Source organism: Camelus ferus, chromosome 22 (assembly GCF_009834535.1).
Source record: "Camelus ferus isolate YT-003-E chromosome 22, BCGSAC_Cfer_1.0, whole genome shotgun sequence".
NCBI classification, from domain to species: Eukaryota; Metazoa; Chordata; class Mammalia; order Artiodactyla; family Camelidae; genus Camelus; species Camelus ferus.
The window spans coordinates 22137482-22157696 of record NC_045717.1 but is presented as its reverse complement, the minus strand read 5'-3'; the positions used below and the strand labels follow the sequence as shown (position 1 = coordinate 22157696).

The window sequence follows — 20215 nt, the reverse complement described above, 5'->3', positions numbered from 1 at the left end:
ACGCGTGAAGGGCGGGTGCGCGCCGCGGGCATGCGCCGTGAGGAGCGAGACGGCGGCTCGGCGGGGTCATCCAAGCGCAGGCGCAGTGCGGTGTTTGTCTGCCGGACTGACGGGCGGCCGGGCGGTGCGCGGCGGCGGCGGCGGCGGGGAAGATGGCGGCGTCCTCCCTGGAGCAGAAGCTGTCCCGCCTGGAAGCAAAGCTGAAGCAGGAGAACCGCGAGGCCCGGCGGAGGATCGACCTCAACCTGGATATCAGCCCCCAGCGGCCCAGGCCCAGTAAGCACGGCGGCGTGGGGGAGGGGGCGGGCGGGGCGGGGCGCGCGCTGCGGGAGGCCCCGCCCCCGCATCTAAGCCCCGCCCCTGCTTCCGGGGCGCTCTTGCTCCTCCTCCTCTCCGCCCCCTTCCCCGCTGTCCGCTCGCGGGGAGAGGGTCACGGTGACCCGGGGCGCGTGGGGCCGGCGGGCTCCTGGGCAGCCCTCTCCTTGCCTGAGGGTTCCCCGTTACGGGGTTTGGGAGCCTAGTTACCCGGTTCCTGGCGAGGCCTCCCGCCTATTGATCCTCCCCCATCACTGTGATCCTCAAGAGCCTTTATCACCCGCGAGCCGTGCTCCTACTCCCTGCGACCGCGACCACATCCAGCCCTTCCGTAGACATGGACACATCCCTTCTGACCAGCTGATTCCTCTCCCGGCATCTCAGGGACTGTGTCAAGAGGCCCCCTCCCTGCGCTCCGCAGCTCGGTTCTTGTCATCCAGGTTCAGCAGATAATCCACTCACGCTCGCACACATACACCTGGCCTGGGGACACCTGAGCTCACTTGTCCACGTATAACCACCCCTTGTGCCTCCAATCTGTTGATTCTTTCCCTGCCTCCTTGTAACTTTGTCTGGAGCTCCCTTTCCCCTGTCTGGAGCTCCCTTTCCCCTGTCTGGGACCTTGTCACTGGGTTCAGCAAATCCCCCCCTCCACATACAGCCTGCTCACATACACCAGGTCCCCTCATGCTCCTCTGACTAGTTTCACTGCCACCATTTTAGCAGCTGTGTCTGGCTCCTCCAGAAATACACACCCAACTCCCAAGCCTGGTAACTGTCACTTTGAGTCAAGTGACTTTCCTCTCTGCACACATCCACACCCATCCAGCTCAGGGACACCTGAGGCCCCAGTGTGATGCTGTCTAGGCATCCTAGTGCCCTTGCACCTCCTTCCTGATTCCCTGATCTCAGTGCCTACCTCCCTGGCATCTTGTCATCTGGAGTCAACACCCACACCCGGCCTGGGATCACTGCGACCCCATCTAGTCTCCTTGTTACATCATACAGAACCCCCTCCCCAGATCCTCACAGCTCAGAGAGAATCAGATTCTGCCCCCCACACACATGCTTTCTGTGTCTCTCTTGACTCAGCAAGTTGTCTTTTTTTAATCCCCTCTGAAATGACTCTTGTATTTTCTGGAGTTCCCTGTGGGGTCATCCTGACAGAGGGGCAAGAGACCTCCTTATCTCCCTGCTCACCCAGCCTGAGCCTCATCCCTGTGTAGGGTCCACTCCCCATCCCTCCCTCTTCTAACCTGGGTCATCGTAGGTTCTTGCTGGAGATGGGGGTTGTTCTTGGGGGTCCAGAGAAAGCCCGAGGCGGTAGTGCTGGCATTGGACACTGCCTGGGGTAGGAAGCCCGGCCAGGACTAGAGGGTTCCTGCTGGTCTCTACAGTGCTGCTCCCCCCACCCCAGCCCCAGCGTGGACGAGACAGTCCTGAGTACCGGGCCTGGGCTTCCTTCGGGGCGGCTGTCCCAGATGCAGAGTGAGGCACGGCAAGGCTCATGGCGAGCAGGCCCCCGGGGAGCCCCCTTCCAGGTGTCTGTGTCTGCTCCATCCCATCCTCCCATCTCTGTCGGTTTCTACCCATCTTTGCGCCTCCCCCTCCTCCTCATTATGATTTGATTTCTTTTCTTTTGGACAAATCAGTTGTTTCTGTTGTGATTTATCGTGGTGTTGTTTTTTTTTCTTCCTTTTCCCCATCCAGTTATTGTGATCACTCTAAGCCCTGCTCCTGCCCCGTCCCAACGAGCAGGTACCAGCCTTTTTGTCATCGCCGCTTGGACGTCTGCACCATTGACCTAACCGCTGCCCTGGCCGCAGAATGCCATCCCCTGTCCCCCATGCTGTGTGTGTGTGTGCGCCCGCGCGCGTGTGTGTGCGCGCGCGCATGCACACGTTTTCCCCTCACTCTCACTTTGTCTTTCCACATCATCAGCGTCTGGTCCACCCAGTCTTTTCCTCTGTGTCTTCTCACCTCCCGCTCCTCCCTTCCTCTCGGGCTCAGATTTGGACTCCCTGGAGGAGGAAACAGGCTCCCTCACTGGCTGGGAGTCTGTCACCTGCCAAGGGGGTCACGAGTGTTCGTGCGTGTGCAAGCATGCCTGAGCAAGAGGGAGAGAAAGTTGGGCCGGTGCGCGAACTGCGCCAGCCGATCCACCTCAACAGTTCAGCAAACCCATGTTGCCTCCCCTAGGCTGTGTGGCTCTGGGCCCAGGGACACTGTAGCGAGCAGGAAGGACCGCATCCCTCTGCTGCAGTGGGGGTAGGGAGAAGTGGAGGGGCCACCGTGCCTTGGAGGGAAGGCACAGGGCAGCAGGGTTGGGGGTTCTGAGGGGCAACGGGCAGTCGAGGAAGCCTCTGGAGAAGGTGGGATTGGAGTAGAATCTCCTGGGAGGTTGAGGGGAGCGCAGGGATGGAAGTAGAGGAAACAGCCCTGCCAGGGCCCGAGGGCAGGTGCCAGTGGGTCTGGGAGCAGATGAGTGGGGGACATCTGTGTGCGTGGGGGTGTGTGTGAGAGGCCGGGTGGGCGTCTGGCCCTGTTGGTCCTTGTGTGTGTATGTAAGTGGGACTAGATTGGGCAGTTTTGTGGTGGGGTGTGTGTGTGTCTGTGTGTCTGTGTGTGTGTGCATGCATGCGTTTGTGTGTAAAAACGTGCGGTGAGCTGGCTCTGTGGCGTGTCATCTCCCGTCTGCATGTGCGTGGGGTTTGTGCCATGCTGTGCGTGTGCACGTGCGCGTTGACTGACAGCCTGGTGCGTTTGTGGCTCCTGATGGCCGCATGCCCCCTGCCCCCCCAACCCAGTGTCCTTTCTCATTTCCTCTCATTCATTTTTCTCCCTCCACCCTCCCTACCCCAGCCTCTTGCTCTCACTCTGCCCTTCCGACCTGCCATTGGCCCGTCACCACTGTGTTTTCAGGGGTTTTGTATACCTCCCCCCACCTTAGACACCCTACACCGGGCCCCCTCATATCACTTCAGTTCCTGGGGCGAGCTGGAAGCCTCTATCCCCCACACCTTTTGCCCTGGGCTCTGGGGCAGCCCTCAGAGGGCCCAGAGGACTGTTGGGTGCGGTGGGGGGGTCCTCACCCCAGAGAGCTGACAGTGCAGGGCAGAAAAGGGACCCAGATCCCTGAGAGTGTCTCCAGGGTCCTAGCTGGGAGAGCACGAGGGCCAGCAAGAGCCTAGAGATCGTCCAGCCAGATAGGGAGGGACTAGGTTCTGATTCTGGCCCTGGTTGAGCAGAAAAGCAGGAATATTAATGAAGCAGCGCTGGAACAGCAGGGAGGGCACAGAAGGAAAGGCCTCCAGGCCAGCAGAGGGCATTGGGCACGGCCATGTCCCTGGAGTCCCCATGCTCTTCTGTCGCTCCTGCCAGACCCTCCGAGGATTGCAGACCAGCCTCATAGACCTGCCCCTCGCTCTGGCTGTGGTCAAGGTCCTGGGCCAACAGGGCAAGGGAAGTGCCCAGTTGCCAGTGGCTGAACCTTGTCTTTCTCTACCCCTTGGTCACTGGGCCCGCATCACTGGGTGCGCAGACAACTGTGGGAGGGAAAGGTGGGCCATGCAGGAGGTGGGGAGAGAGGAGGGGGTGTCAGCTGAGAGCTGTGGGGAATGGTAGCCCCAGGCCTCCTAGCCTGCTCTCCGCAGGGGGATGAGCCTAGGGGTTGCTTGTAGCCAGCGGCCTCCCCGGCCAGGGGCTCCCTTCTGGAGGCTGTATGTTAGGGGCTCCGGGGCTGGAGAGTTCACCGGAGAGTCACCTGTCTCTTCTAGGCCATGCTGACTTCTGTTCCCCACCCTGTGGCTGGCCTGGCCAGGGAGGCTCCTAGTCCCCCAGGGAACCTGCTCTCCTATCCCAGGCTCCTCTCTGGCCTGTCTCTGCAGTGCCTCCCCTAGGCAGCTGGGCCCCAAGTCTCAGCTCCCACTGTCTGTTTTCTGCCCTCCCGTCCCCTAATGCCGCCTGCCCATCCTGGGGTGCCCGCTGCCTGCCCGCCTGCCTGCCCGCCTGCCTGTAGCATGTCCAAGCTGTACGCATGCAGGCCGCTGGAAAGAACCAAACTCCCCGCCTGGCCCAGTGCCCACCCCCACCCCCCTGAGTGCCGCTGGCCCCTGGAGGGGCTGCGCCACCTGGGTCCCCTCACCTGAAGGACACAGGCCCAGCCTGGGGTCCTGGCCCCCACGCCGTCCCTGGCTCTGCAGGCCGGGTCAGGAGGCTCCCTGCTGCTGGCCAGAGTGGCCCTCCCTGACCCTGAAACAATGCTGGGCGAGGCAGCTGGAAGCCTGGGTCCCTCGCCCACCCTCTCCCCAGGGTGGTCACCTCACTCATGTTGTGCAGCCAAGTTCAGGGCTCAGGCTGATCCCAGCGGTGGTCCTGCCTTGCTTGGTCCAGAGTGTGGGTGTGGTGGCTCCGGGCCCAGGTGGGGAGGAAAGGGACCCAGCGGGGAGGCCGCCTGGCTGAGGGATGCCGCCAGCCTCTGGGCCCCGTTTCTCTGTCAGGGTAGACTTGGGGTGGACCCTTAGCCTATGGGACCACCCCTCCCCCACCAGCCCACTGCACATGCTTCCAGGTCTTGGGGGCGGGAGAAGGTGCCCTAAGAGTGGGCTGGGGGCGGGGGCTGTGCAGGCCTACCTGAGGGATGCTGAGGAGGGGGAGAGGAGGGGCCCAGCTGGGAGCTAACCCCCTCCCCCCTCCTGGTTCTCACCCCCCCCAGCCCTGCAGCTCCCACTGGCCAACGATGGGGGCAGCCGCTCACCGTCCTCCGAGAACTCCCCGCAGCACCCCACGCCCCCCGCCCGGCCTCGCCACATGCTGGGGCTCCCATCAGCCTTGTTCACGCCCCGCAGCATGGAGAGGTGAGCTGCCGGAGCTGCCGGGGGAGGGTCGGGAGGTCAGTGCGGGGCCAGCCCCAGGGAGGAGCCGGTGAGATCCATGGGAACCCTTGTGTGTAGGGGGCTGGGGTTGCTTTGGGTTGGTCGGACCCCCTCCCATGGCACCCACTCCCTGTTTCTTCAGCATCGAGATTGACCAGAAGCTGCAGGAGATCATGAAGCAGACGGGCTACCTGACCATCGGGGGCCAGGTACCACCCTTCCCTCGGCCCCCCAGGGGTGGGCCAGATGCTGCTGGGAGGTCCAGCGTAGGGGTGGGGAGCAGAGGCCCGCTGGACCCCCCAGCCCTGGCTCTCCTCACCAGCGCTACCAGGCGGAAATCAATGACCTGGAGAACCTGGGGGAGATGGGCAGTGGCACCTGCGGCCAGGTGTGGAAGATGCGTTTCCGGAAGACAGGGCACGTCATTGCCGTCAAGGTGAGCCTGTCCCCAGCCTGGTCCCCGCCCCTGTGGGCCCTGTGCCCCAGGCCTGGCACTGAGGCGCCTGCTGTCCTGTGCAGCAAATGCGGCGCTCGGGGAACAAGGAAGAGAACAAGCGGATCCTCATGGACTTGGATGTGGTGCTCAAGAGCCACGACTGCCCCTACATCGTGCAGTGCTTCGGGACCTTCATCACCAACGTGAGCCCTGGGGACCCCTCCCCAAGCCTTGCAGACTGGTCTCTCAGCCAGCCCTGTGCCCCTGCCGCTTCCTGGGACTGGAGCCTCCCTGGGGTGGGCAGGGGGGTGGGTACAGCCACGCACCCCTGCTCAAGCTGCTGCCCGCTGCCCCTGCAGACAGACGTCTTCATCGCCATGGAGCTCATGGGCACGTGCGCTGAGAAGCTCAAGAAGCGGATGCAGGGCCCCATCCCCGAGCGGATCCTGGGCAAGATGACGGTAGCGGTGAGTGGCCGGGTAGGGTGTGGCCAGGCGGGCGGCCCCCAGGCCGCATGCCTGCACCCCTGTCACCAGCGTCCCCACACCTTCCCGCCACAGATCGTGAAGGCGCTCTACTACCTGAAGGAGAAGCACGGCGTGATCCACCGCGACGTCAAGCCCTCCAACATCCTGCTGGACGAGCGGGGCCAGATCAAGCTCTGCGACTTTGGCATCAGCGGCCGCCTGGTCGACTCCAAGGCCAAGACGCGGAGTGCGGGCTGCGCCGCCTACATGGCAGTAAGTGGGGCTCAGCAGCGCCCGGCAGTGGGGGTGTGAGGGCTCTGGGCGCTGCTCCCACCCGAGCCACAGGGGTACATCCACCCTTTCCCACCTCCCACCGGCAGCCTGAGCGCATCGACCCTCCTGACCCCACCAAACCCGACTATGACATCCGGGCTGACGTGTGGAGCTTGGGCATCTCCTTGGTGAGTTGGGGGCGCTGCTTTTGGAGGCCAGGGATGGGGTCTTCTTGGGGTGTGGAAGCAGGCGCCAGGGGAGGGCAGGACCCCGTCCTCGGCCAGCCCAGCCCTGCCTGTCTCTCTCCCAGGTGGAGCTGGCGACAGGACAGTTTCCCTACAAGAACTGCAAGACGGACTTTGAGGTCCTCACCAAAGTCCTACAGGAAGAACCCCCACTCCTGCCCGGTCACATGGGCTTCTCGGGGGACTTTCAGTCCTTCGTCAAAGACTGGTGAGGAGCCCCGGCCCTCCACTCTGGGAGGCGACGCAAGGTCAGGCTGGAGAGGGTGGAGAGGGGCCTGCAGACAGGAGCCAGGCCTGGACCTGGGAGCCGAGATTTGGGTTTGGACCCAGCCCGAGGGTACATCTGGCCCTGTGGGTATTTGGAACAAGCCAGGGTGCCCCAGGACTGAGGGCTCTGGGTGTCCTGCACCAGGGAGCAGGATCAAGTGAGCAGGATGTCTCCCTCGGAGTTTCCCGGGGGGAGCCCACCCACCTTTCCCACAGGCATCACAGTGCCCCTGGGGTTGGGGGGCCCTAAGTGCAGACCCCTGGGGCCTCCCTGCCTTCCCGGCTGTCAGCACAGGGATAAGCAGCCACTTCTTCCCCCAGACCCCTGACTCAGTGGGAGGGCCACCAGGCCCTGCTCCCGGCTCTCACTTCTCTCTCTCCTCCTCTCTCCAGCCTTACTAAAGATCACAGGAAGAGACCAAAGTATAATAAGCTACTTGTGAGTACCCGGGGCTCTCCCAGGCCTGTCCTAAGCACCCCCCCAGCCCGCCCAGCTGGACACCCAGGACCCAAGCAAGGCCAACAGGGGAGACGCCCAGGTCCTAAGCTGCACCCCTCACTTGGATCCCCCAGGAACACAGCTTCATCAAGCGCTATGAGACGCTGGAAGTGGACGTGGCGTCCTGGTTCAAGGATGTCATGGCGAAGACCGAATCCCCACGGACAAGCGGAGTCCTGAGCCAGCACCACCTACCCTTCTTCAGGTAGCCGAGCCGGCGGCGGGCACCCCGCCGGGGGCTGGGGCATGGCCACAGGCCCCCCTTCCCCACCCGGCCACCCAGCTGCCCGCCGGGGGAGCCCTGGGACCTAGACGGCCACCGAGGGCTGAGGACAGAAAGTAGGGGGCGCCCACCCACCCCCAACTCCCTGCCCCCAAGCCGTGGACAGATGGGCCCATCAGGCCCCAGCCCTTCCCGTCCTGGGGTCAGCCGGCCGTGCGCGTCCCAACCCCGACAGACACTGTGAACGGAAGACAGCAGGCCGCGAGCAGACTCGCTATTTATTCAGTTGTAACCTCTGGGCTGGGGCGGCCCCCAGGGGCCGGGAGAGAACCCCCATCCCGCACCCTCCCTCACCTGCAGCGCTGTCACCACTGCCGCCTCCCACACACACGCACGCCCTGGCTCCGTCTCCCTCTCTTCTGGCACCTCCCTCTCTACCTCTCCGGCTTTCCCAGTCTCCCTCCCGGCCTCTGCCTCTCTCCTAGCCCAGGCCCAGGCCCCGCCACCCCCGGCGGGACCCCTGGGTCCGCTTAGGTCTCCGGCAAGCGATGAGTCTGTCGGCTGGCGTCCTCACCCCGGGCAGGCGGGCTGGACGTTGACTGCAGCCGGCCTGGGGCTGGTCTCTTCCTCTCTCTTTTTGATCTCAGGGGGTCCTTTTTGGAGTTTCTTGTATTTTATTGTACTTGGTGGGGTGTTTGGGGGGCGGGGGGAGGAGAAGAGCTTGTTCTCATGGGGTTTGTCGGTACCTTCAGAAACTTTTACCAAAGTCATGTTTAGCTGCTTGTGGTGGAAGCCCCCACCCACCCACTGGCTCTGGGGGGCTGGGCGGGGGACCAAGCCGTGGGGGCCTGGGCCACTGCCTGGGAGAGACTAGTCCCAAAGGTGGGCTTTGGGGGGCCCTCCCTCCGGGCTGGTGACTGGCCACAGCTTGCAGGGGTGAGTCAAGGACCTCAGGGGGTGTGGAGGGAGCCCACGGGGCCATGGCCACACAGGGTGGCCTTCAGGGAAGGCAGGCGTGGGGAGTGGTGGCAGGTGGCAGGCGCTGGTGTGGCAGGGAGGAGGCAGTGGGAGCAGATGGTGGGAGCGGGGCCCATGAGGCCCAGGGAGGCAGGGATTGAGGGTGCATGGAGTGGATGTGGGGGTCTGAGGATGTGTGACAGGGACAGAGGTGGGGCAGGCCAAGGGCTGGGCGTGTGGAGTCTATCACGCCCTTGTGGTGCCCCTGAGCGCCCCTCGACTCACCCAGAGCTGGCCAGTCCCGGGCCCACCCCCAGGGGCCCCCTGCAGCAGCCAGAGCAGGAGGGAGTGTGTTTCCTTTTTGTTGGTAATGCATGCAAATCAAGTGGACAACAAAACAAAATAACAAAAAGAAAAAAACCCCACAAAACCCAACCAACACCAAAGGTGAGGAGCCTCGCTGGAAGTGGCCGAGGTGACCTAGACCAGGTATCCCTGTCCCTCCCTCTCTCCGACTGACTCCTTACTACTAGGATAGTCACAAAACTCCGCATGTTGAAAAAGTACTCGGTCATCTTCTCTTTGCCTCCCCCTTCCTTGGGGTCGGGGGGTGGCCACCTCCTCTTTCTCCCATCCCCTTTGTAGGGGGACGGGGGCAGGGTGGGGGCCAACAGGCCTGGCCTCGCCTCCCCTGGCCAGGCTCCGCCTCGGGGGGCCTCTGTGAGTAGCCGGGAAGGTCTTGTGGCTAGCCCCAAGGGCCGCTGGGGCCTAAGGCCAGCTGCCGGGGTTTATTTTTATTTAACTTTATTTTCTGTTTTGTGAGTGTGTGTCCGCCCGTCCCCCCCCCCCCCCGCCCCATCCCTTCAGTGTTAAGCGAGAGCCTCTCCTTCCCCCGCCTCTCCCATGCCTTCCTCCTCCGTCACCAGTCACCAGCCATCCCTCTCGACCAGGCAGAGGGCGGAGCAGGCAGGCAGGGGCCTGGGGTGGCCTGGCTTGGCCCACCGGCCCACGGCCCCTTCTCAGGCCGCCAGTATTGCCCCATCCCTTTTTAAAATGAAACACCCTTGTTTGTAAATCCTTAGACGCTCGAGAATAAAACCCTTCCCTTTTCTTCCACCGAGTCTGTGGTGTGTTGTGAGCCAGGCAGGACTTGGCAGTGTAATGGGCGAAGGGGCCGTGAGCCCTGACTTTGGGGGTGGTGGGGCTGGTGGATCAGCACCATTCTGGTGGATGAGGCCTCTGCATGGACGGGAGACTGAGGCAGGGTTAGGGGCTGGTAGGGTAGTGTTTGTAGTGACTGGCCCCATATCAAGTGGCCAGTGTGAGGGGCCTCACACACCCCCACCCCAGTAGCCACAGGCCAGGCGGGAGAGGAGCCCTTAATCCCTGGCAGGCCTTGGGCACCAGCTCTGATGTCGGCCCGTCAGTCCACCGCCCCCACTTCCTGCCTCCCCAAGTGGCCACCCAACCAAGGACAGGGTGGCCTGCCCACCTGCCCAGCCTGGGTGCTGCTGGACTGGTGCCTCTGCCGCCAGCCCCGCACACCCCGCAAGCCCTTGCCCCAGGCAGTCCAGCATGCTGGGCGCCAGGCTCCTGCTGCTGGCCCTGCTCTTGGGGCTGGCCACCCCGTCCAGCCAGCCACCTGGTACGTACAGGAGTGGGGACGTGGCCCAGCACAGGCCCATTCCTGCGTGGCCCTTTCTCGTGCAACCTCTTGTCCACCCAGCCTGGGGGAGCAGGTGGGTGGGAGGTGGGGTCTGCTCCATCCCCCATTTTCCAGGCTCTCTCGGATCCCCAGCTTCTCCAGCAGCCGCGGTGAGGCCAAGGGCAGTGGGATGGGCACAGTCTGTGCAAACATTACTGCAGCCCATGTGTGCCCATGGTCCTGGACCAGCTGAGTGCCTCCTGAAGGCAGCTGTCTGTATGGTGGTGTGGCCTGTGGGTGGGCGCTCACACACTCCTCTGTTGCCTCCACCCTTTGCTGCTGCTGCCCTCAGCATGGGAGTGAGGAACCTGGACAAAGGGAGAAGCCCCAGACCCTGGTGGCCTAGGGGAAGAGCACCTTGCTTTTCTTCCCTCCCCTTGATGACAGCACCTGCCTCCCCTTAGAAAGGAAAGGGTGGGCTCAGCAACCACCCCCACCCCACCCCCAGGCAAACCGGCTCTGCTGCAGCCACAGAGCAGCCCCAGGGCCCTTGGGGTGGAGAGTCCAAAAAGGGAGGATCTCTGACCTCACCCAGCTTGACCCTCCGCATCAGGCGCCCCTCCACTTCTTCCTGGCCACGGATTCCCTCGCCCACCGCGGGTAGAGCAATCGAGGTCTGGGAGGAGGGCTCTCCAGGGGGATATCAGCAGCTTTTCCGTTGGCGGTGCAAGGCTCGGAGCCGAGCAGGGGTGAATCCTCCACCACAACTGCTTTCATTTTCCAAAGAAGGCAGCGGAGGAGAGGAGGTTTGTCAGGGGGGCTTAAGGGGCAGCGCGCCCTCCCTCCTTTCTGCCACCCTTTCTCCCCTCCAGCGCCCCTGTTCCCCGCGGCGCCCGGGCCCTGGTTGCGCCGACCCCTTTTCAGCCTGAAACTGTCAGACTCAGAGGATGGCTTCTTGCGCCGCGCGGGGCCGCTCGAGGTCCCGGCCGACAGCCGCGTGTTCGTGCAGGTGCGGACGCGGGGCGCGCGGAAGCCACGGGGTGGGAGGTGGTGGGGGCCGGTGGGGGCGGCCTATCTTGACAGCGACCCCGCCCCCCAGGCGGCCCTGGCCCGTCCCTCTCCGCTCTGGGGCCTGGCCCTGCACCGCTGCTCAGTGACACCGTCCTCTCGCCCGGCCCCCGGCCCCGCCCTGGCGCTGCTGCGAGGGGGCTGCCCCGCCGACTCCTCGGTCGCCTTCCCGTCACAGCGGCTGCTCCCGGGTGCCCTCCGCCCCACGCGTTTCAGCTTCCGCCTGCGCCCCGTCTTCAACGCCTCTGTGCAGTTCTTGCACTGCCAGCTGAGCCGCTGTCGCCGCCTCCGGGGAGCCCGCCGGATGCCTGCTCGCCGAATGCCTGCACCTCCGACGCTGCCACCGCCGTCGCCGGTGCGCGGGCGCAGGGTTGGGAACTGGGCGCCTTGGCCCATCGGGGGCTGGGCACAAGAGGCTCTGGCATCTGAGGGAGGAGCCCCTTAAGGTTTTGGGATCTGGGAACTGGGGCACTTTGGAGTCTGGGGACAGGGGTAGCTCGGAACTGGAGGGAGGCACTGGGTCTCTCAGGCTGGGGTTGGGCCCCGGGAAGACCGAGGGGGTCCATGGGGCTCTGCGCAAGGTTCCTCAGGGGACAGCAGTGGGCGGGCACTGGGTTCCCTCATGGGCAGAGCTCTGACATCCCTCCAGAGCTGGGAGGCTGCAGAGGGGCCAAATTTCTGGATAGTTGAGGTTCACAGGTTAGGTGCTCAGAGAGCTGGGTTGTGTGACCTCCGTGAGGGTCTGAAATTTGGAGTTCCCGTGGATGGGCTGCTAGCTGCTTGTGTATTTTAGGCGGTGGACTCAGGGACCCTTAAGGGGCCAGATTTCCAGGGATCGAGTAGTGTGACTCCTGGTTGCAGTAGCGGGCCGGACACTTAGATCTCTTAGAAGCCCTGGGGACCATCACCTGGAAACGGGGCCCTGATATCCCCGTCTCTTGCCTCCTCCTCCTTCCAGTGTCTGCCTCGGGATGAGGCGTGCGCGGGCGCCGGCAGTGGCAGCAATGAGAGCCTAGGTGCCGACAGCCCCTACCTGCACACGCTGACGCAGCCCATCGTGGTCACGGTGCCGCGGCTGCCCACCAGTGAGCGCGCAGTAGTCCTCCGCGGGGGTCCCTGGGGCCCGGAAGAGGGGGTAGGGAGGACATCTAGGGCCTGGGCGAAATCTTAGCTTTGTACTCCTCACAGGGCCGCCCAAGGGCATCCCCGGCAGAACTGTGCGCCCGGAGCCTCCCGCGCCTGCCCCGGGGGCCCTGGAGCCCGCGCCGGTGGTAGCGCTTGTGGTGGCCGCCTTCGTGCTGGGCGCCGCTCTGGCTGCCGGGCTCGGCCTCGTCTGCGCGCACTCAGGTACCAACCTCTGTCTGGCTCACAGCCTATTCTCGCGCGTCTGGATCTGCGGTCGCCGCGATCCCAGCCAGCCGGGGCCTGACCATCCCTAGACTTGTCTCCGTTACGCCTGCAGCAGCCCCCAGGGGGCGCCCTTGGCCCGGCCCAGCGCGCAGCAACCCCTACTGCTCCTCAGCCAGCCTCTCTCCTTTCCAGTGCCCGCACCCCCGGTCCCGCCCCGAGAGCCTCGCCCAGCTGCCCCCAGTCCAGGAGGCCCCAATGAGGCAGGTAAGTGATGGGGGAGAGAGAAGCGGGAGTGTAACGTGGGGCCAGTAGGACGGCTGGAGGAGGGAGGTGATGATAATGACTTCATGGCGCCTTCTCTCCGCCAGAGTTCTAAATGTTTTACGCACATTAATCCTCGTGAAAACCTTCAGGTAGATACTCTTATAATCCCCATAACAGAGATAAGAAAAAATTAACTTGCAAAAGATCACATTTGGTGGAGGTGGGTTTCGATCTTAGGTAGTGGGTGACGGGCGGCCAACTGTAGGCTCAGCGTCGCAAGAAGGGGCCTCAACACCTCAGACAGGCACTAGGCAAGGGGAATTCGGGTTTCAGACCTAGCACCCACACTCACCCCGGCACACAGACTGAGGGGGCGGCCAGTGATCGGCTGGGAAGGGGTTGACCTGCGTAGTGTCCTCTTCCCGGTTCAGCCTGAGTCGCCCCTCCCCAGGGATGGAACGCCCCCAACAGGGTCTGGAGACGCACTAGCCACGGCCTCGGACCAGGCCCGCCAGGACTGGACCGGCTGCCATTAACCTCGGACCCTATGGGACCACGATTCCTGCGCCCCGCGACCCCTCGCTCCCACCCTCTCACCTGGGCTCAAAATAAACATCTGGTCTGACTTGCTGAGTTCTGAAGTCCTTTTCTGTTATGGCGCGGGGATGGGGATTCCGGGCTTAAAGGAGTCCAGACTGGAGGGGTGGCGCTTTGGAGTGGGGCTCATACGCCCTTACATAGGTGCGCAGATCCGGGCCAGGGGAGACCAAGGGCAGTTTGTCCCAAACAAAAAGGGACGCCCAAGCTCACCAGCTCAAGTTTCAAGTAAGTCTCATCTCCTTCCTCCACCCCTGCACCAGCCCAGCTGCCCTCTCAAAGCCAGGACTTCCCCGCTCGCCACTCCCACCGCCCGGACCCTACCCTCGCTAGGGCCTCGACCTCAGGCCTCTGCTCCAGTCTCCTCTCCGTCTAGCCTAAAGGTCCTTAAATCCCTTCTGACCGAGCTCCTTCCTCCCGGGGCATAGGCAACGGCGGGACCATTTTACAGTTGAAGAAATTGAGGATCGGCACAGCAGATCACTTGCTCACAAGTCAGGGCTGGCCGACCCCACAGCTCAGGCTCTTAGCTACGACTGGATAGCTGCCTTCTGGCCAGGACCCATCCCTCTTCGAGAAGTCAAGCAAAAAACAGTTAAGAGTTTCAGAAGACTTGGTCCTGGAATGGAGGGAGGGCAAGAAACCTAAGGTCACGGCTCCAGTTCACAAATGAGATAGAATGAGGACGCGGGAGGGTCTCGTCCGTCCCCGCCTGCGCTGGAGGCCAGTCTCCCCAAAATCTCCCATCGAGGCATGTCCCTTTGACTCGCAAACGCAGAGCCACGCCCCCATCTGTTTCCGCCTCCGCGAGGGGCTTTTTGGCCTCAGCGGTCCCCGTAACCCCGCCCACCACGGAAACGGCCTAGGAGCTCCGACACCGCCCTCACCCGCCTCACCGGCATGAAGCCCCCGCAGCGGCGGCGAGCGGCCCCAGCTCGCTATCTGGGCGAGGTGACCGGCCCCACGGCCTGGGGCGCCCGCGAGAAACGGCAGCTGTTACGACTACTGCAGGCTCGACGGGGCCAGCCGGAGCCGGATGCCTCCGAGCTGGCCCGGGAGCTGCCGGGCCGGAGCGAGGCCGAGGTGAGAGGGGTCCAGGCAAGGGAGCGAGGCTGGAGGCGGGGCTAGGATGTATCCGGGGCTAGAGGAGGGGCGGGCCCTGGGTGAGGCGGGGGCGGGGTCTTGGGGTGGGCGGGCCGAGGACCCGTTGGGGGCGAGGCGAGGCTGAGGAACCGGATGAGCGCAGAGGAGGCGGGGCTAGTGCGAGGCTGGGTATCGTGTGCCTGCGAGAAGCTGAGGGCGGGGCGGGGGCGGGAAGTGGTGCGGCTGAGGGGCGGGGCGAACTGCGAGTAAGACCGAGCGGAGGCCCCAGACTGGGCGGAAGGCGCAGCGAGACTGGGCGGGGATAAGCTTGAAGCGAGAGTCAGGAAATGGGGCGGTGAATGGAGTAGTACTTAGCATGGGGGTGGGCCCTGGCCGCGGGGAGGAGCCAGAACTATCCTGGTCCTTACCTCTGTCAGGTGGCTGGTAACACCAGGGGCCTTGGCCCGACAACCCCCTGGCAGAGTCACTGTAACCCCTTAACGCCGGGTTAGCGGGAGGTTAGGGAGCAGTGGCCGGCCTGGAGCAGGCAGTGGACTGCCTAGCCCTGGGCTTCTAGAAGGTCCCACTTGGCCTCCTCCTCTCACTTCCCCAGATTCAGGATTTTCTTCGGCAGCTCAAGGGCCGAGTGGCCCGGGAGGCCATTCAGAGGGTGCATCCAGGTGGCCCACAGGGTTCCAGGCGCCGAGAAACACAAACCCCTGCCCCCATCGAGGTGAGGCAGGGCAAGGCTCCCCAGGGCCGGCCCCTGGGGAATGAGGGAGTTGGAGGGGGATAGCATGGTCAGGGGAGCCCCAGAAGGAGTAGAGCTTGGGGAACTCCTGAGGGTTGATCCCTACCTTATGGTTGCCCCACCCAGGTGTGGATGGATCTGGCTGAGAAGATAACAGGCCCGCTGGAGGAAGCCTTGACTGTGGCTTTCTCACAGGTATAATCCCCCAGGCAGGATGGGGGTGTCCCTGGGGGACAGGGTCAGATATATGAGTCTAAATAAGGGGGACCTGAGTCCTGGGTACATTCCTCTTGCCAGACTCCACCTCTGTGATTCTGGACAGTCCTTAGACACCCTGAACCTCAGTGTCCAAAGTTCTGTGTCATCTCCTGTATGTGGTGCCTTCCTCCCGGTGTCAGGGAGGATTTGGTGGAGGTGGAAGGCTCAGTCTCCTGCAGGGCAGAGTGGGAAGATTTCTGCCTTTCCCTCCCTGACCTCCCTGCCTGCCAGGTGCTCACCATCGGCGCCACGGAGCCCCTCAGCCTCCTGCACTCCAAGCCCCCCAAGCCCACGCAGGCTCGTGGCAAGCACTTGCTCCTCAGCACCCCTGGAGGGCAGGAGGACCTGGGCCCTGAGGCCCCTGGAGGGCAGGAGGCTCCTGGCCCTGCCCTCAAGACCCAAGGCCCTGCCCCAGAGGCATCTTCTGAGTCCCCAGCTGGCCCGTGTGCTGAGGGAGACTTCTCTGTGGATTTTGAGAAGATCTACAAGTACCTATCATCCATCTCCCGCGGTTGCCCTGGCCCTGAGCTTTCCGCAGCTGGTGAGGAGGAGGGTGCTGGGACTCTGGGGTGGGGGACCCTGGCGGAAAGCCCCACCCTCCCCTCACCCATCTGGATCCATTACCAGAGTCAGCTGTGGTCCTTGACCTGCTCATGGCACTTCCCAAGGAGCTGTCCCGACTGCCCTGCGCTGCCCTGGTTGAACATATGTCGGATACGTTCCTACGCCTGACGGCCCCCCAGCCCGACCCTTCCAGTGGGAGCCTGGGATCCATTGCTGAGGATGATGGGACAGGCTCCAGGGGGCAAGAGGCGGCTGGCCAGGCCACCTCTCAGGCCCCTGGGAATGCTGGGCCCAGCAAACCAATACCCATTTGGCAGTCAGCTGGGGTCTGCCCCTTGAACCCGTTCCTGGTGCCCCTGGAGCTTCTGGGCCAGGTGGCACCCCCTGCAAGATGAGGGGGCTGGTGGGCAGAGGACACAGCAGACATCTGTGAGCCCCCCAGCCCTCAGTCCTGCTTAGGCTGGCCTTGAGTTGCCACAAGGATCTGGTAAAAGTGGAAGGTCCCTGACAGTGTGCAGTACAGGTTGGTCATTAAAATGCTCACACAGCAGGGGCCTCAGAAATGGAAGCACAGTGGTATGGGGTTCAGCCATAGAAATGGCAAGGGAATGGTCAGCCAGGTGGCTGGGCTGAAACCACCATCAAATACTCCCCCGCCCCTCATCCCTTCTGATGTCCTGCATCCTGTGTTCTATAACTGCGAATAAAGTTCTGCTCAAACCCCCATGCTCTCTTTTTCCTGTGGGTTAAAGGTGGGAGGGGACCCCAAATGCCAAAGAGAGAATCAGAGGTAGGAGAGCCATAGCTTGGGGTCCCAGGGACCAAGGGGAGGCATGCCAGGGAGGAGGGCGCAGTCATTACTAAAGGCTGCTGTTGCCAGGTCCAGTCCGATGCCATCTGGAGTGACCTCATTTTGGTCATGAGGGGACCCTTGGTGCTTGGAGGGTCTAGGCCTGAGCCTGACTGATGTCAGGAAAGGTTTTTAGATCCTGGGGCCTTTCAGCATAGAGAAAGAGGGGAGAAGCCAGCAGAGAGAGGGTAGCCAGGTGGGAGGAGCCAGGCCACCAGCCAAGGAGGGTTGGGGTGGGCTGCCCATGTGGCAGGAAGTTGGAGGGAGGGGAGCCAGGCCCTGAGGTGGCCTTAGGGAAGCAAGTGGGGGAGGGAGAGCTGGAGGGGCCTTAGGAGCAGAGAAGGGGAAGCAGAGCTGTGCTGACGAGGGGGCTGGAGTCCTAGCTGCTGTCAAAGGCTCCAAATTCCCAGATGTGCAGCTGGGTCTCCCTGCACAGGGTCATGAGGGACCCCACCAGTTGGTGAGGGCAGGTGGGGGAACCAGCTGTCCTCCCACAGCACAGCCTCCCCCAAAATCTAACCAGTCCTCTGCGAGTTGGTAGATTTTCTGTTCACAGCGCCTGTGTGTTCACACAGCCTTCCTTTTATAGAAACACTTGTTTCTCCCCACACACATTGCACACGGCTCCCTGGGGGTTCACAACGCAGCTCCCAGGCGGGCTGTGGAGCAGAGCCAGCCCACTCCATGACCCACAGCACCAGACCCGCAGTTTCCAAAGTGCACATGTTCACGGAGGGGCGGAGGGACCAGATCAGAGAGGTCTGGGGCTACAGGTGAGGTCATGGGGCCAGGAGGCCATGCCAGTTCTTGGAGACAATCTGCAGGGCTGGCTAAGAGCACCCCATTCCTGATGCTTACCAGGCTTAAGTCCATTCCACAGCCCCCAGCGTCTCCCCAAGTCCAAAGGAAGAAGGGCAGCCTTGGCTGTCCCTGGCGCTAGGGGACTGAGATGACTACACATCAGCCCCCCCCAGAGCATGCATCTGGGTGCTTCCCAGCCCATGGCAGCTGTTAAGAGTGTGCAGAAGTCAGCCCTGGGTTCAAATTCTAGCTTGGCCAGAATCCAACTATGAGCAAGTCACAACCTGCCTGGACCCAAATCTCCTGGACTGTAGAACAGGGATACAAACAGGGCTCACTGGGTCCTGAAGAGGGAACAGGCCATGTGCAGGAGGAGCTAACTCAGCACACTGCTTGGCATGCAGTAAGCGCTCAATAATAGCTTTTATTATCACCATCGGCTCAGAGGCAGGGAAAAATGAGAAGGCAGGGGGAAGGCCTGTGGGGAGGAGGGCAGAAGGGATCAGAGGGAGGTGGCAGGAGGACAAATAAGGGTTGGAGGTGGTAAGGGAGGAGCGCGCTGACCTGAACTAGGGCCTGGGCTAGGGGCAGGAGGGTCCCTGCCCACGCTTTCCCCACACGGAAGGCGCCACACATCCTGGACACAGCAGCCATTGTCGCTCTTCAGGCTCTGTCTCCGGGGCCAGCTGCGCAGGGCATATTGGTATGCAGGATCCACCCCGTGGGCCCAGGAGAGCCTGCCCCACGGGGCCAGAACCCAAAGAGGGGCTCAGCACTAAAGAGGGGCTGGCAGCGGGGGAGTGAGGATGGCCAGACGGTGGGGGAGGGAGGAAAAGGGACACGGGGGTCTCCAAATCCAGGAGCGGACATGACACTCATGCTTGGCGGCTGGCCAATAGTAGAGCCACCTACACGCTGGGGTTGGGGTGGGGAGGATTCTCTTTCCACCCAGACTTCAGAGTCGGGGCCAGCCAGGCCGGTGAGTTTTGGAGAGGACAGGGCAGGATAAAGGCACGAAGATGGGAGGGGTCTGAGCGGGGAGGGGTTGGTCTTCTAACGCCCTCCCGCCTCGGGCTGCGGGCTCGGGGTCAGGATCCCGAACGCGGTCCAGGCCTGGAGGCGCCCCGTCTAATCAGCGCTGGGAGAGACCCCGCGGAGGGCCGGCTGGGGGCGCCGCACAGCTCAGACCAGCGCATAGTCGAACTGCCCGCGCTCGAGCGCCTCCTTGTGGTCGGTCCAGGACGAGGCGGGCATGCGGCTGTAGGGGTCGAGCAGGATGCGCACGCAGCGCACCATCAGCAGCACCAGCACCACGAGCAGGCAGAGCACGAAGGCAAACACGGTGCGCTGCTCCGCGTCCAGGCCTGCGCCCACCGGGGGCCCCGTCGACGGCGGCAGCGGCTCAGGGGACAGCGTCCACGTCGCGCTCATGGCTCACATCGCCGCGCGCCCTGCGGAGGAAGGGACCCGCCCGGGACGCGGGGATGAGGCTGCGCCCTCCCGTGCCCCCGCGTAGCCCTGTCGCCGCCGCCCCCTTACCTTGCGGAGCCCCAGCCGCCGCCTGCGCCTCCGTCCCCGGGCTACGCCCAAGGCCGGCCCGCGGGCACCCAACTCCGGGCGTGCACGCAGGTGGGGACGCTAAGAGCAGGGAGAGGGAGCCCCGACCCGGCCGGCCCGCGCACAACAGGTGCGAACGCGCGGCCCGGGCGGCGTGGCGGGGGCGAGACCCGGTTCTCCCGCCCCCCTCTCTTTGTTCTTGCGTCCCGTGGACCCCCCTCCCCCACCACCCTCGCTCCGCCGCGCCCCTCACCCTGGCTTCGACTGGGACGGGGACAGAGCGCCCGGCAGCCGCGCTCTCCTCCGGGACCCGCTTGGGCTCCGCTCTCGGCCTCTTCCCGGCAGCGGCGGCGGCGGCGGCGGCGGCCCGGGTTCAGCCCACCTCACCCGCCCCTGGAGCGACGGAGACCGAGGCAGGCGAGCCGCGCTCTAGCCGGGCCGCCGCGGCTGTTCCCATGGCGACGGGGGGCGGGGCCGCCGCGGGGGGCGGAGGCTGCGCAGGGAGCGGCGCGCGGGCTCGCGACCCTGCCCCGCCCTCCGGGAGAACGAGCCCCAGCCCCAAGACGCTGGAGAGACCTCCGGGCCCAAGGAGCTATCAACACCCAGAACCTCGCCCTCCCTACCCCCACAAGCACCCCCAGAAATCCCCAGCCCGACTTCAGTTCCCACACCCTCATTCTCTGCGATTGACCCCTCACCCAAACTCCCTGTTTGGGGGATCCTAATGCCTCCGGAAACACATCAAGCATTCAGGAGCCTCCAGCTCCGGGGACCCCAACCCTCAGGAGACCGCAGCAGGTCATTGAAGGCCTCCTTAGCTTATCTCATCACCGTCTCCCCCACCCCCTCCACACACATCCAGGATAAGGTA

The 20215-nt window shown here is 63.8% G+C and overlaps 4 protein-coding genes across 6 annotated transcripts; 3 read left to right on the top strand and 1 right to left on the bottom strand.

Moving 5' to 3' along the window:
- On the top strand, window positions 1-7585 carry MAP2K7 (mitogen-activated protein kinase kinase 7). Of its 2 annotated transcripts, XM_032466308.1 has the most exons (12): window positions 1-276; window positions 2026-2073; window positions 5030-5171; window positions 5332-5398; window positions 5512-5625; window positions 5709-5828; window positions 5985-6092; window positions 6186-6365; window positions 6473-6553; window positions 6676-6818; window positions 7271-7316; window positions 7451-7585. In XM_032466308.1, exons 1-12 carry the CDS (start codon window positions 153-155, stop codon window positions 7583-7585), a joined length of 1308 nt encoding a protein of 435 aa, XP_032322199.1. In that variant the 5' UTR covers window positions 1-152. The 2 variants fall into 2 exon arrangements, with proteins under 2 accessions (XP_032322199.1, XP_032322200.1); XM_032466309.1 differs by lacking the exon at window positions 2026-2073 and having other exon boundaries at window positions 153-276.
- A 2546-nt stretch (window positions 7586-10131) lies between these two features.
- TGFBR3L (transforming growth factor beta receptor 3 like) lies at window positions 10132-13513 on the top strand. The gene is made up of 8 exons (XM_032466372.1): window positions 10132-10201; window positions 10355-10371; window positions 10866-11210; window positions 11301-11624; window positions 12228-12354; window positions 12458-12616; window positions 12812-12883; window positions 13335-13513. Exons 1-8 carry the CDS (start codon window positions 10132-10134, stop codon window positions 13370-13372), a joined length of 1152 nt encoding a protein of 383 aa, XP_032322263.1. The 3' UTR covers window positions 13373-13513.
- Window positions 13514-14338: 825 nt separating this feature from the next.
- Window positions 14339-16862, top strand: SNAPC2 (small nuclear RNA activating complex polypeptide 2). Of its 2 annotated transcripts, XM_032466315.1 has the most exons (5): window positions 14339-14563; window positions 15177-15296; window positions 15441-15509; window positions 15804-16113; window positions 16200-16862. In XM_032466315.1, the coding sequence occupies exons 1-5, from the start codon at window positions 14381-14383 to the stop codon at window positions 16529-16531; spliced, it is 1014 nt and encodes a 337-aa protein (XP_032322206.1). In that variant the 5' UTR covers window positions 14339-14380; the 3' UTR covers window positions 16532-16862. The 2 variants fall into 2 exon arrangements, with proteins under 2 accessions (XP_032322206.1, XP_032322207.1); XM_032466316.1 differs by lacking the exon at window positions 15177-15296.
- A 1324-nt stretch (window positions 16863-18186) lies between these two features.
- Window positions 18187-20200, bottom strand: CTXN1 (cortexin 1). The gene is made up of 2 exons (XM_032466327.1): window positions 19598-20200; window positions 18187-19238 (listed from the first exon to the last, which is right to left on the bottom strand). Exon 2 carries the CDS (start codon window positions 19216-19218, stop codon window positions 18970-18972), a length of 249 nt encoding a protein of 82 aa, XP_032322218.1. The 5' UTR covers window positions 19219-19238; window positions 19598-20200; the 3' UTR covers window positions 18187-18969.
- Between the last annotated feature and the right edge of the window lie 15 nt (window positions 20201-20215).